Source organism: Acinonyx jubatus, chromosome D2, assembly GCF_027475565.1.
Source record: "Acinonyx jubatus isolate Ajub_Pintada_27869175 chromosome D2, VMU_Ajub_asm_v1.0, whole genome shotgun sequence".
NCBI lineage: Eukaryota > Metazoa > Chordata > Mammalia > Carnivora > Felidae > Acinonyx > Acinonyx jubatus.
This window is the reverse complement of record NC_069393.1, coordinates 83,052,080-83,066,200: the sequence shown is the minus strand read 5'-3', so window position 1 is coordinate 83,066,200 and position 14,121 is coordinate 83,052,080. Positions and strand designations below refer to the sequence as shown.

At 54.7% G+C, this 14,121-nt stretch overlaps 1 protein-coding gene and 1 long non-coding RNA gene across 13 annotated transcripts in view; one reads left to right on the top strand and one right to left on the bottom strand.

The window, feature by feature from the left end:
- The window catches only part of EBF3 (EBF transcription factor 3), a 128,723-nt gene extending 120,645 nt beyond the window's left edge, over nucleotides 1-8,078 (top strand). For 3 of the 12 annotated variants that reach the window (XM_053207859.1, XM_053207861.1, XM_053207863.1), the window contains 6 exons: nucleotides 506-571; nucleotides 1,236-1,413; nucleotides 2,416-2,604; nucleotides 3,035-3,232; nucleotides 4,208-4,320; nucleotides 5,371-8,078. In XM_053207859.1, coding sequence (XP_053063834.1) covers nucleotides 506-571; nucleotides 1,236-1,413; nucleotides 2,416-2,604; nucleotides 3,035-3,232; nucleotides 4,208-4,320; nucleotides 5,371-5,388 — 762 coding nt within the window. In that variant the 3' untranslated portion in view covers nucleotides 5,389-8,078. The remainder of the gene's footprint in view (nucleotides 1-505; nucleotides 572-1,235; nucleotides 1,414-2,415; nucleotides 2,605-3,034; nucleotides 3,233-4,207; nucleotides 4,321-5,370) is intronic. The other 9 variants (XM_053207865.1, XM_053207867.1, XM_053207868.1 and 6 more) reach the window with 6 other exon arrangements.
- LOC128312722 (uncharacterized) overlaps nucleotides 335-14,121 on the bottom strand; it is a 32,157-nt gene continuing 18,370 nt past the window's right edge. The window contains exons 3-7 of the long non-coding RNA XR_008292405.1: nucleotides 8,945-8,998; nucleotides 8,576-8,825; nucleotides 7,203-7,267; nucleotides 5,351-5,521; nucleotides 335-1,034 (exon numbers count right to left, since the gene is read on the bottom strand). This is a non-coding gene — a long non-coding RNA (uncharacterized LOC128312722). The remainder of the gene's footprint in view (nucleotides 1,035-5,350; nucleotides 5,522-7,202; nucleotides 7,268-8,575; nucleotides 8,826-8,944; nucleotides 8,999-14,121) is intronic.

The window sequence follows — 14,121 nt, the reverse complement described above, 5'->3', positions numbered from 1 at the left end:
TGCAAATTTGGGGCGTGAATTAGGGGTGAGATGTTGTCTTTAAGGACTCTGCCAGTTTAATTAAGATATGGAAAATTACTTATTGTTCTTCACCGCTAAAGTGCTAGGAATTAACAGGCAAATGTGGTGCCTGGGTTTTTCACGTCTCCGCCGTGTGTGTGTGTGTTTAATACCCATAAGACTCCATCATTAAACCTCAGGCACGGACTGGCCCGCTCACGCCAGCCCTCCCACCGGCCTGTCCGCACGGAGGAGCCTCGGTGCAGACCGGCGGGGGTGACGGGGGTGTTTCGCTCTTGCCGGATGATCCGGGAACCACAGACCCCACCCCCCCCTTCCTTCCTCACAGGGTCAGGACGGCGGGGGGGGGGGGGGGGCGGGGGGGGGGGGGCAGAGGCCTCTTCTCCCGGCAGGTGGAACTGTGAATCCGCATGTAGCTCTTTCTCCGAAGAGCAGTGCTCAGCTTCCTCCGGTCACATCACTGCCCCCTTTGCTTCTCCTTCAGGAAGTATTACTCAAGAGGGCGGCGGATCTTGTGGAAGCCTTATACGGGATGCCCCACAACAACCAGGTAGGCAGACGGCAGCCTGACGTGCCTGCCCCCTCCCCAGGCTGACCGTGTCCTCGGAGGGGCCAGCTGGCCCGGGTCCACCGCGGGTTTTCTGGGCGCACACGCACCCGTTCACGACCACTCAGTCTGGTGGGAGAAAGGTTCGCCTTCCTGTTTTCACCCTCACCCCGGGTATGAGAGTAGAAAGTCACACGTCAGTGTCAGGGAGCCGGAGCAGCAGGCCTTGTCACAGGGAACAGCCACCTCGAAATCCGTCCGGGGGGTCCCGTGGTAGGTGGACGGCTGGTGCTGCCGGCCTGGGAGGGAAGGACGGGCACCCACGGCCCACCTTCGTCCCGCTGGAGGTCTGCTCCGGAGGTCTCCGGGGAGCAGACGTGAGGGTATGCGAGGTGCTCCTCTGACTCCGGGTCCGGTGCCTTCCACGCCTCCCCAGCTTCTGTGCGCGCCTTCGGGGGCCCCTGGGCTGTGGGTGCAGAACAGAGCACACGTGCCCTCTCAGAAGCACCGTTAGATTATTTTCCTAAGGGAAGTTGTAACTGCGAAAGAACTTTTGTCACGGTTATTTGGCCTTGGCGGGGGCGGGGCAAGGGGGGGCGGCGCGCCGGTGCTCCCCAGCGCAACCCGGGAGCTTGGGGCAGAACGCGCACTTCCCCTCCTGCCCTAGGAGATCATCCTGAAGCGGGCAGCGGACATCGCCGAGGCGCTTTACAGCGTCCCCCGCAATCACAACCAGATCCCCACCCTGGGCAACACTCCCGCGCACACGGGCATGATGGGCGTGAACTCCTTCAGCAGCCAGCTAGCCGTTAACGTCTCGGAGACGTCACAAGCCAATGACCAAGGTACGCGGCCGAGCAAGGGCGGCCCCCTTGCCCGGACACAGCCAGCTGCCCACGCCCTGGGTGCGGCGGGAAGGCCTGCGGCGCTCCGTTCTCTGCGGCGAGGTCCGCGCGCCACGGAGCGCCCAGAGCCCACAGCCAATTACTGCAACTGTACCTCCTGCCGCTCAGCTGCCCGGTCTTTGCTAGACGTTTCCTTGAGAGGCTGGGAGCAGCCACGGGCAGCTGTGGCATAGTAAGCGGAGGGGACCCTTCTCGGATATGCTGCACGGGTGGGGCCCGGAACCAGCGAGGGGAGAGAAGCTCCCTGCCCCCCCCAGCGCCCCCCCCCCCCCCCCGCCCGCCCGCCCGCCCGCCCGCAGCGCACCTTCCCCGTTCACGCGGTGGCCCGGCCGCCGCGGGCCGCAGGACCTTGTCGCGTGAGCCGGTTCTGAGCGCCTTGTTCCGTTCTCCTCTTTAAAATCCGCGCAGGCAGCAGTCTCAGAAAACCCCTCTCCTGCCTTCCGCCCGCTCCCCCGCGGCGGGGGCGAGGCTGCCGCTCCCCACCCCTCCCCCACACGCGCAGAACTGGTAACCGTAAGAACGAAGACCCCAAAACAGCCCTTCCCGGGGAGTTGCGGCCACAAACAAGCTCTCGCTGTCAGCCATGGCATTTGAAGGTCTGCGGAGGCCGAAAGTTCACGTAGTGTGGGGGGACAGCCCGCGAATCCAGGCTGTCGGCAATTGCTTCTAAAGAGAATCCTGGAAGCCGCCGACGGTTAGATCGAAGCGCGCTCGGCTGGCTGTCGAAGCCAACAGAGACCCGGAGCGGGGCCCGGCGAGCAGGCGCCGCGGCAGGGTTGGCGCCGCGAGGTCGTCCGAGCTGGCGCGAGGCGCTGGGGCTGGCGTAGAGCGCGAGGTCGATTGACGGTGTTGAATATGTGGTACGGATTCGCGGGGAGACGCCCCCCGAGTGTCTCTGCCTGATAATAACGTTATTTTTGGCCGGGGGGGGGGTTTCAACAGTCGGCTACAGTCGCAATACAAGCAGCGTGTCCCCGCGAGGCTACGTCCCCAGCAGTACTCCCCAGCAGTCCAATTACAACACAGTCAGCACTAGCATGAATGGATATGGAAGTGGCGCCATGGCCAATCTAGGGGTCCCGGGCTCGCCTGGATTTCTTAATGGCTCCTCCGCTAACTCTCCCTACGGCAGTAAGTGTCTGTTTTGTCGTCACACGGATTCATGTTCACCTACCACGTCGAATGTGTGCATATTGCTTGGCTGTTCTGGGATGTGAGCTGCTGGACCAAAAGGGAGGGTGGCTCAGGAGGCTGGGGGTCCACGTGGCGGCGGCACATTGGCCATTGGCCGACGGTGGGGCCCCGCGAGGCCGCCCCGGGAACCCGAGCCAAAAATCGGAAGCGAAACGGGGGCCGCCCGGCGGGAAGCCAGAGCCCCGCGCCCCCCCCCCCCCCCGCCCCCCCCGCGAGTTCGCCTGGCATCCAGAGAGCGGCCGAGCCGGCAGCGGGTCGCCCCTGCCCCGCTGGCCGCGGCGTCCCGGGCGAGGCCCCGCCAGCCCCCTCCCTGCGTGGTGTTGCCGTGCCGGTGCCGTGCGTCCTGACCCTGTTTGCTTTGTTACAGTAGTGCCGTCCAGCCCCACCGTGGCAGCCTCTTCGGTCACCCTCCCTTCAAACTGTAGCGGTACCCACGGCATTTTCTCATTCTCACCTGCCAATGTCATCTCTGCAGTGAAACAAAAGAGCGCCTTCGCGCCCGTGGTCCGGCCCCAAGCTTCTCCTCCTCCCTCCTGCACCAGCGCCAACGGGAACGGACTCCAAGGTGAGGGGCGGCGCCCCGGCCCTTCCTCCGACCCCCCCACCCCCCCCCCCCCCCCGCCCTGCCCCGTCCCCCGGCATGCTCTTCTCTGGTGGCCGCGATGCCGCGTGCCCCTCCCGGTCTCCGCAGAGGTGACACCCGCTCGCGCACCCCCCACCCGTAACAGACCCTGGTGGAAGAAAACCGTTCCCTCCTGCTTCCAGCCTAACCCACGGCGCCCTCGCGGTGAAGCTGCCCCTGCCCTCAGGAAAGGGGAACCGCCCGGGGGTCGTGGTGGACGCCCACGCGGCAAACGGGCCTTCACGGCTGGCGCCCGCCAAGCGAGAGCAGGGTGCGCCCGCCTGTGGCGCCTGGGCTTGCGGCCCCCCGGCCCACGGGCGGCGCGACGGCCTCAGGATGGGGATGGCGGGGCCCTGCTCGGAGCCAGCACGCTCGCGGCGTCCCGAGTCCCAGCCTGCCTTCTCAGCCTGGCCCGGCAGACCTGGGGCCAGCGGGCTGTGCGGTCCTCGGAAAGGGGTGCACCGAGATCGGGGCCGTGCATGCGTGACCACCGGGGTGGGGGGTGGGGGGAGTTGGATTCTCTAGGCGATGCCTCTCACACGCTCAGGAGGGAGAAGGGCTGGTCCCGGGGGCAGGGGGAGGCATGCCCGTGGACGCAGCTGCCCACAGCCGGGGCCACGTGGAGCAGGCACCCAGTGCCTGCCCAGGGCTGGGTCCCTCCGGGCAGCATAGGCCGCACGGTGGCCTGTGAGGTGTGCGGCGGGTGGGCCACGTGAGTGCCCCTAGGCCTCGTGATCTTACCGCGTGGCTCTTTGTGACTCACTGGGGCCACAGGCACTGAATTAAGTGGCCGTCGTCTGGCCTCTTTCAGACACCACCTTTGGTATATGCTCCTCCCGGTGAAAGTCAAATCCAGTTACTCCTTTAAAAAAATGAATCCATTCAACCAGTATTTACTGAGCGCCTACTATGTGCCAGGCTCTCTGCTGGGTGCTGAGGACGCTACCGTGGAGAAGACAAACTGGCCCTTTTGTGAAGTCGGTGGCATATTTCACTTTGATGAACTAATGCTCAAAAAAGGAACTGGAAAGGTATCCGTGATTTGAAATAATTGTGTTCCCAACATCTTAGTCGTATGAGAGGGACGCCCAGGCCCCGCGCGCCGCCGACCGGCCCGCGGCCCAGAGCTGCTTGAGAGGCAGGTGGCCGGGGGCCACGGCCCGTCCACCGTCCACACGGTGCGGAGGCCCACGGGAGGACGGCACACCCACGCGGGGTGTGCACACGGGCCTGCCGAACCATAATGTTGTAACGGTGAGTCGGAGAGGAATGAATGCTGTGCAAATTGATGAACTGGGAAATTGAAGCTCACATCACCACGTGAACGAATGTATCGATACGTTATACGTAAATTAACGAGAGTGATCATTCTGACAAAAATTAAACAACGCTAAAGTTAAAAGATTTTAAATTCTATTCGTGCCAGGAATTCACTGGAAGGCGTCAGCCGCGCTTGGCCTTTTAGCACCAAGTTTCTTACTCGTAGAGGAGGAGAAAAAGAGCCCCCCTGAGGTGGGGCTGTGACTTGGGTCTCTTCGGGGCCTCGGCCTTGAGATCGCAGGGCAGCTGGGCTGTGAGCGGCTTTGCTCTTGGAGAGCCTGAGACTCACCATTACGATATGGACCAATCAGCAGGTGGTCAGAGGCAAGGGCTCAAGGCGGAGGGGAAGTCCAGGCCCCTCCGGTTTTCACAGAGGGAGCGAGCGCAGCGCCTGGGTCCCACCGGGCCTGCAGGCCAGCCCTGGCTGGCGTCGCAGAAGTGACCGGCTTGGTTCACATCTGTCGACAGAGGTGGCCTCTGGGGAGTCCGGGGCCTCCGTCTGCTGTAAACGAGCCACTGAGACGCGGGGGAGGCGGCAGCCCTTCCCCCCCCCACCCGCCCCCCCCCCCCCCCGGGGAGTCTTTGAGGAGGGGCTGCAGCGTGGAAGGTCGTGGGGGGGTTTGTCCCCACACGTACCCCGGTCCCATGAAGTAGATGCCCCCCCCCCCAGCACCTTAACCGAGCCTGGTTAACGGAAGGCACGTGCACCCACGGCGAAGGCCGCCCGGCCGCAAGAGTAACCTGCCGCCTCTCTCTTTCAGCTATGTCTGGGCTGGTAGTCCCGCCGATGTGAGGGGCTCGCTCCCCCCTCCGCAGCACCCGGCACCACGACGGACTTCAGGGGACACGTTTAGCGTAGAGGGCCTGCTGCTGGAGACCGTGATCTTCAAGCTGTCAGCAGCAGCGGAGACGCTACAAAAGACTTTGTTTAAAGATTTTATTTAAACTATTAAGAATCAACATGCAAACAGCCTACTTCTTCATGAACAATTCCATTTTATTGACTGAACTTTTCTCATATTTTCACATTTCTCAGATCTGAAGACTAAGGAAAACAAAGTGACGCCTATTTTGTATAAAGTTTCTGACTCCGTCTTGGCTATGTCTAGTACTTGCTATGTGTTGGGAGAAACTTTGTGAATGCACCATTTTGATTATCATGAAACACTGATGAAAAATGCCTCCAACCATTTTTCTGTGCTCATACTTAGATTCACAATGGTTGTGTATCTCTATAATGTGAAATATTTTTTTGTGGTGAAAAAAAAAAAAAAGGGGGCCAAGGAGGCGTGAGCCATCGAACTGGAAGGAAGGAGGACTTGAATTCGGGTGGCAGGGAGGGAGGGAGGGTTTATCATTGCTTACCTTCATCTTAATGAAATGAAACTTTGTAACTTATTGTAGTTAGAAATTGTAACTTTGATATTGAATTCTCTTGCCTTCAACAAGCACACTGACAGAAAAAAAAAAATGCTACTGTCTGTTGGTTGAAATCTTCTCCCACCGCTAGAACTTCCTGTTAAGCAAGTGTGATCTGCAACATTTTTTCAACTTTTGCTAGCACTGTATACTATTGCATTCTTAGGCTACTGTGAGGTCCATGTTTCTTGTACCAGAAGTTGTCCTTTTGACTTCTAGCTCCTTCTTCCCTAATGTGTTTTGTATGTGGTTATAAAATTGTAGACTTTTGTGATTTTGCCAAAGTTGTAGCTAAATATTTATACACTTGTCTTGAATTTTTTTCAGATCCACTTAAATATTTAGAAAAAACACGTTTTCTTCCTTATGTGTCTCATAAGGAATAAAATGGTCTCCACTCAACACTTTTCCATGAACACTTACAGTTGCTAAGGGACTTTCTTTTGTAACATATCGATTATAAATATTGTATTTATCTTTGAGATTTTGGACATTGCTTTTGCCGCTGTTTTCTTTTTCCTGTCTGTATCGGTTTTTGATCATGGCCCGGTGTTGGGAACACCGTTGAGCCAAGAGCTGTCTCTCTGATCTGCCTTGTTAAAGTGAACCGGTGTCCTGGAATTTCATTTGTACTTCAAAGATTTGCTTTTGTTTAGACTTCCCATCCTTTTTTCTTTCTTCTTTTTTATTTTGAGGAAAAGTCAAATTCATTGTTTATTTTTATATTATTTTTAAGTTATCTGAACAAATACTTTTGGAAACAAAGGTTGTTGTATAGTCAACACAAAAACGGTGCCACTCGGCTGTGAAAATCCTAGTAGATTTCGTGCATGTGGAACAGCCGTGAAGAGGGGACACCGTTTGGGGCTGTGTCCTTATTTTTCTGTAGAATGTAAAAAGTCATTTTAGCTGCCACCCACGACTTTGCCACATAGCTGAACTGTGTTTACTGGAAAAATTCAGAGGCCTAAAGTTTAAAATAAAATTTACTTCTGATGTTTTAATTAAAATGTTTGCCACATTAACTTCTCTGATGCCTTAAAAGTGGACTTCTTTAAAGAACCTTTGTGCTACTTTATCACAGGCTCACAACACAACTGTTACGATTTCATTTGGAGATTAGGGTGTCTACACACACACACACACACACACACACACACACAAAAGCACAAACCTGTTGCGATGTGTCGCTCCTTCCCGCGTCTGATTCTGCTGTGTTCTGTGCCCTCCCAGGCCCACCTAGGAATCAGGTTTTGGGGGGGGGGGGGTGGGGGGACCAAAATCCCCGCTGGTTTTTAAACTGTTTTTTTTTTAAATTATATATATATATATTATCTATATTATCCATAATATAAATAATATATATATATGTATTTTGCGGTCAGACCTGTCTGTCCTTTTTAAACCGAAATGACCTCCTTCAGATCCTGTGCCTCTTCGTGCCAAACCCGCAGTGACACCAGAGGGTTCGTCTTTTCCCTTTGCATTAAATGCTTCACACAGCACAGCAACTGTTTTGCAAACTGCAGCAGAAATCAGATTTAAAACCAAAAGGAAGGACTTTAAAAAACTTTGACAAAACACACACACACACACACACACACACAAAACCATGCACAACTTAGGAAAGTGCTCATTCGAGGGACTAAACGAGCAGAATGTCCCCGGTGGTCAGCAGGTCACGGCCCGGCCCTCCAACGGCTAAGGCTTAGCTACGTGGAAAAGCCTGAGAAGTCACTTTGGAACTAAATTGCCTCCGTTTTATTTTGTATAAGTAAGGGTTTGATCTAAAAACAAGCTCACGTGTACATGTTAAGAACGTTTGCAAGTTTCCTCATCCCTGCACTCGGTTTGTGTTTTAGATTAATTAGTCAATGCCCCTCATCGCTTCATGGTCTCAAAATTGAGCGCTTCACTAAATGGTAGATTTTACTGTTAAAGACCCTACAATAAGATTGTTTTATCTGTACATTTTTTCAGATATTTAACTGTATAAAAATGTTCATTTTACACAATATTTAATTAAAGTATTTCTTGTCTGTGAATTTCACTTTGGGTAATTTTATCTGTTTTGATTAAAATGAGTGGCACAGCGCATGCAGATACAGACTGGGGTGGGGGTGGGGTGGGTGTTCGACACCTGGGCCCCAGGGCTGTGTCTTGGCTGAGATAAGAGTGATTCGTAGAACCACCTTCTACAAAGTTATCAGTCCTTAAACCACTCTTGTAACCTGCACAAATTCTTAGGGCTCCGGTCCCCAGAGGGGCCGTCTGTACGTATGTTGCACTCAAATGTCTGTACGTGACCCTGTGTCAGGCACCGTGGCATATAACCAACCTCGAGACTGCACCCCCCCCCCCGGGCCCTCCCCCCCCCCCCCCCCCCGCCTCTGCTTTGGAACTGGAGGGCGCGGGCAGGTAGGGGGGCCAGAGCTCGGGTACACACCCCCTCCCTCCACCCCCACCGGGCCCCGCCGGGGCGAGAACCGGCTTTGGGCTCTGGACGGGCGGGCAGGCACCAGATGGCCGTGCCGGCCGAGGTCCCACCTGGGATGCCACCAAGCGGTTCTGGGTCCACGGCAGCGGGAAAGCGGACCCTCTGCACTGCGGCCGGTCTGCATCCACCAGCATGGGCACCAACGATAACGAGGATGACGAGGGCGCCATCTGCCCCGGGCTTCTCATTTGCACAGGAAGCTCGGCTCCTGCAAGTTCTTGAAACTCCCCTTCATTTCATTCTGTATTTTTCATTTTCTCCTCAATGAAAGGCTGGTTTTGCATGTTTTGGCTTGCAGCTCTGTAACACATACACATAAGTGTGATCCAAATTAGTACTCACAAATGTCATCTTAATTACTTGTTCTGCTGAGCAAAACAGGAAACAATTACTCAAAACATAAAGAAACTTGTGAATACCTTTCTCTCCTGTCACTGACAGTCAGGTTCCTTTGACTGCATTCTTGTTTCAGCCTTAAAGAGACAGCAAAGAAAAGGAGGCTCCGGGGGCACAAGGCTGCAGGCCGCCCCCCCTCCCGCCTCCCCCTGGGCTCCTTCCCAAGGTGCTGGGGGTGGGGCTGGGGACCAGAGTCCCCTCCTCCCTCACTCTGAGTGGATGGCAGAAGTGCCAGCCTGGGCGGCGGGGGGGGGGGGGGGGGGGGGGCGGGGGAGGTGGGGGTGGGGAGGGCCGCCTCCCCAGGCCCTACAACCTGGGGAGAAATTGTTTCATGTTTGTGTTTCGAATCAGAAGCAGGAACCACATTCTCTCCAGATGTATGCCAATTATTGTCAGGCCGCCTTTTAAGGTCTTTCAAGCTTTTAAAGATTATTCAAAGCACTTGAAATGGGCTTCCGTCTAATGCCTCATTTCATTGCATTAAACAGCCTAGTTAATAAAGAATCAATATATTCAAAGGGCAAGGTTATCTTTTGTCTATAAGGGGTGGTGTCATTCTGAACCTTTTATAGTTCAAATGCTGAAAAAGGCCTCGCGAAATCCATACTCATCAAGTGGGTCACTGAGAGCAATCGAGAGGGCCCCTGAAAGGAAAGACGGGCCACTCTCCTTTAAAACAACTCAGCCTTATCTCCTCGCTCGGAGCGCCCAGAGAAGTCCTCCGAAAATGTCAATTTCTCATCAAGACAAGAGGCCGTGATGATCATTTTTTTCCAGAGAATACATACAATTAGGAGAATGCAGAGGGGCGGCTGGGGTGGCGATTTGTAGCGGCTTCTGTCCCCCCGAGCCGCGAGCCCCCTCCCAGCAGATAAGAGGAGTTGTTGATAACTCAAGTGCCAATACGCCAAAGAGCGAGTTTTGAATGTGAGTCCTTGTGCTCCGAGCGCGCCCGGCCGATCCCGGGCCCTGATAACAGCACAGCTTCTAACAGACACGGCAGGTTGGCCCTCACAATTAATGCGATGAATACATCACACAAAAGAGTCGGGAGGCTTTATGCTCGGTGAGACAATCCCCTGTTTTACCCTTCAAGGATTCCTTTTATGTTGGAATAAGGTTGCTTTTAATGAAATTTAAACTCATCAGAGGAAATCAGAAACCTCCAATCAGATTACAAATTGATTTTTTGGTCATTTGTCATTTCCCAGTTTCACAGAGAGCAAGTTGCCAGTCCGGCGCTGGGAGCCAGTGTGCACACAGCTCCCAGCCCCTGGCCCGAGGACAGACGGGAGCAGACTCACGCCATTCTGACTCTGCCCCCGCCCAGGTCTGGCGAAGGGAACCCCCGACAGGAGCCGGCACCACTGAACTCGGAAGCCAGCCGTGGCTTAACCTGGGGACTCACGGTGATTTCTAGGTCTGCACTCGTGAGCCACTCATGGCCCACGAGACACTTTCTCTTGGCAGCGTAGGAAGTTTTGGTTCGTACCCACCTACGTCCCGAACCGGCTCTGGGCCACACCTGCACGGCGCCCCAGGGAGTGTCCAGGCCTTATCCACCAACAGCTGGTGATCCGGGGCCACGGTGATACCTGGCTAATTCCTACTCAGCCATCCGTTCTGAGCCCAAATGCTCGCTCCAGGGCGAGGTCTCCCCTTTCTCTCAGGCCAGTTGAGGGAGGCCTGCCCCGTGTGCCCCCCAACCTGGGAGCTACTCAAGGCCACCTGCTGCTGGCCTCCCAGGGGCTCTCCCATCATACGCTGGGTGGACTTCGAGGTTCCTGAGGACAAGACGCAGCCGTGCCCTCCTCAACCTCTCATCCTACGCTGGGCACCAGGCCCGGCCCAGGGCAAGGTCAGGGTAGGCACAACTTCAGGAGGAAAGTGAACATCATTCCTGACTCAAGATTCCTTGGAGATACCCTTTCAAAATGTAATCTCTGAAGTGAGTTGAGTATGCCACACATTTCTGGACAGCACACAAGCACCGTCCCCCCCCGACAACACCTGCTGGACCTGGGGGGGTTTGTAGGTCATTTTGGCCACCGCCCCCCCCAACACCTGCTGGACCTCGGGGTTTGTAGGTCATTTTAGCCAACGCCCCCCCCCAACACCTGCTGGACATGGGGGGGTTTGTAGGTCATTTTGGTCACTGCCCCCCCAACACCTGCTGGACCTGGGGGGGTTTGTAGGTCATTTTAGCCACCGCCCCCCCAACACCTGCTGGACCTGGGGGGGTTTGTAGGTCATTTTGGCCACCGCCCCCCCCAACATCTGCTAGACCTCGGGGTTTGTAGGTCATTTTAGCCAACGCCCCCCCCAACACCTGCTGGACATGGGGGGGTTTGTAGGTCATTTTAGCTACCACCCCCCCAACACCTGCTGGACCTGGGAGGGGGTTGTAGGTCATTTTGGCCACCGCCCCCCCAACACCTGCTGGACCTGGTGGGGGGTTTGTAGGTCATTTTGGCCACCGCCCCCCCCAACACCTGCTGGACTTGGGGGGTTTGTAGGTCATTTTGGCCACCGCCCCCCCCAACACCTGCTGGACCTCGGGGTTTGTAGGTCATTTTAGCCAATGCCACCCCCCAACACCTGCTGGACATGGGGGGGTTTGTAGGTCATTTTGGCCACTGCCCCCCCAACACCTGCTGGACCTGGGGGGGGTTTGTAGGTCATTTTAGCCACCGCCCCCCCAACACCTGCTGGACCTGGGGGGTTTGTAGGTCATTTTGGCCACCGCCCCCCCCCCAACATCTGCTAGACCTCGGGGTTTGTAGGTCATTTTGGCCACCGCCCCCCCCAACACCTGCTGGACCTCGGGGTTTGTAGGTCATTTTAGCCACCACCCCCCCCCAACACCTTCTGGACCTGGGGGGGGTTTGTAGGTCATTTTGGCCACCGCCCCCCCCAACACCTGCTGGACCTGGGGGTTTGTAGGTCATTTTAGCAATCCCACGGGGCCAGTTCCTCCTCTTAGATGACAAAACTGTGGTCTGGAGAGGTGACATGACCAGCCTGAAGTCACAGGGCTGGAAGGACCAGGGCCAGAGTCTAAAGAAGTTTCTACTCTCCAAACCCTGCTCTTTCCACTAACTGAGGTTGCCAACACCTGCAGGGAGGGAGTGGGGGCAGAAAGCAAGAGAGACACTGACCATCTGGAGGGAAGAGAGCCACTGTGCCCCCTGGGGAGTTCCAACCTCGGGAAGGACATGTGCTGCACCCAGGGCTTGACCCAACCAGGCCAGAAGCTGGGAAGTGGCCTGTCCGGCCCCTGTCCCCTGAGGCTCAGATGTCTCTGTGCACACTGGGTGCCCCTGGGGTCCACACGGCATCTGCGGTGTAACCAGGGGCAGAGGGGCTGAGTGCAGGAGTCATTCACGTGGTGCAGGGACAGGAGGGGGACAGGAAGGGGCACTGAGGCAGGCCCCCAGGAGGCAGGGCCAGAGGACTGGGCTGTAAGGCTCGAGTCCTCAGCCAACTCCCCCACCCCAGCCTGGGCTTAGCAAAAGCTTCTGTTATGGGCGACTGAGGAGCAGGATGAGGAAGCAGAGGGAAAGACAGTCCCTAATGGTTTGGCTAGCAGGGTCCGAATGAGCCACAACGAAGTCGGAGGTGTTCGCCAGAAAAGAAATGAATGTCAGAGGGGAGCATGGGCATCCCCCACCCCTGCCCCGTCAGACCACGCCCACTGCTGTGCTGATACTGGGACCGTGGACAGACCCTCACTCAGACCCTGACAGTGGGGTGCAACTCACTAGCTCTGATGAAGCCGGAAACTTGTGTTTCCATCCACGAGACACCGAGCCCTGCACTGGTACTATGGGCCAGCAGAGCCGAGGCTGGTGCGGGCCCGGGGCCACCAGTAGAGACAGAGAGAAACTGGCAACAATTACAACAAAGGGTTTACACCTCAATATACAATGAGCTTCTGCAAATCAATAAGACTAGATACCCTGAAGAAAAACAGGCGAAATTCACAGTCAGTTCACAAGGGAACAACACAAGTGATGGATAAGCTTAGGAAAATATAGTCAACCTGACTCAAAAATGCACATCAAAATAATGAGAAGAATTTTTTTTCATCTATTAAATTAGAAAGGATTTTACTTACAAGCTGATCTCAATCCTACTGGTGGAGAAATGGGCATTCTCAGAGTTGTCGATAGAGGAGTGAGTGGGTACAACCCTCTAGAAATCAATTCGACGTTGTATCAAGAGACTTAACAATGTTCATATCCTTTGACACACTAATTCCACTGGTAGGAATCAATCTTAAGGAAATAATCAGAGATGAGGCAAGACTTTAAGCACAAGCTTATTCGCTGCAGTAAATATGTACTTAAAAACCCAGGAAGGACCCAAATACCTAAAAATAGCAATCATTAACTGAATTATGATATAGCCGTATAATGAATATTATATATTCTACTAAGCCATTAAGATCACGCTGTTAAAGTATATTTAATGAAATGGTGTAAACTAAACTAATGGCATAAAATTAAGGTGAAGCAGGCAGATAATAATGTACACATAATTCAAAATTGCCAATTTCTAGATCAAGAGAAGGCAAGAAAGCAAACGTATAATATATATAATATTATACAATAATATATATTTGGAAAAAAATAGTAAAGTTCTAGAGGGACCAACGGTCGGTGCAGGTGGGGGGAGGAAGCGTGCATACCACACTGGAGGTCCCGGGGTCAACCGTGTTGCAAAGCCCCATGGAAGTACAGCTGAGACTGATGCCACAGGTGGTCAGAGACCCAGAAGCTGGTCGACGATCAGAGAGGGCCGGGTTGAGGACGGGTGCCCAGAGGTGTGCCGCCCAGTGCCACAGGCTCGCAGGGAGGTGGAGCCTGAGGGAGAGATTTCCACAAAGTCCGGCTGGACTCCCTGCTCCTGGCTTTCCCAGCATCCCCTGGGCCTGATTCTGACCTCACTTTTATTCGAACTCCCTCGAAGGGATTTCTGCTGCTAGCAACCAATTTCTGACCAAATGAGGGAGAAAACTTATTTTAAAATCAGCGTCATAAGAAAATCCAAAAGAACTTAAAAAGCATTAAATTCAATGAGTGAAATTTAGCATGACTGATGAATGCAAGGTCAACATAACAACCATATTTCTACAACCATCACAGTTAACGGAACTTTAAAAACTAATACCATTTATATTACCATAAAAAATGCCAAA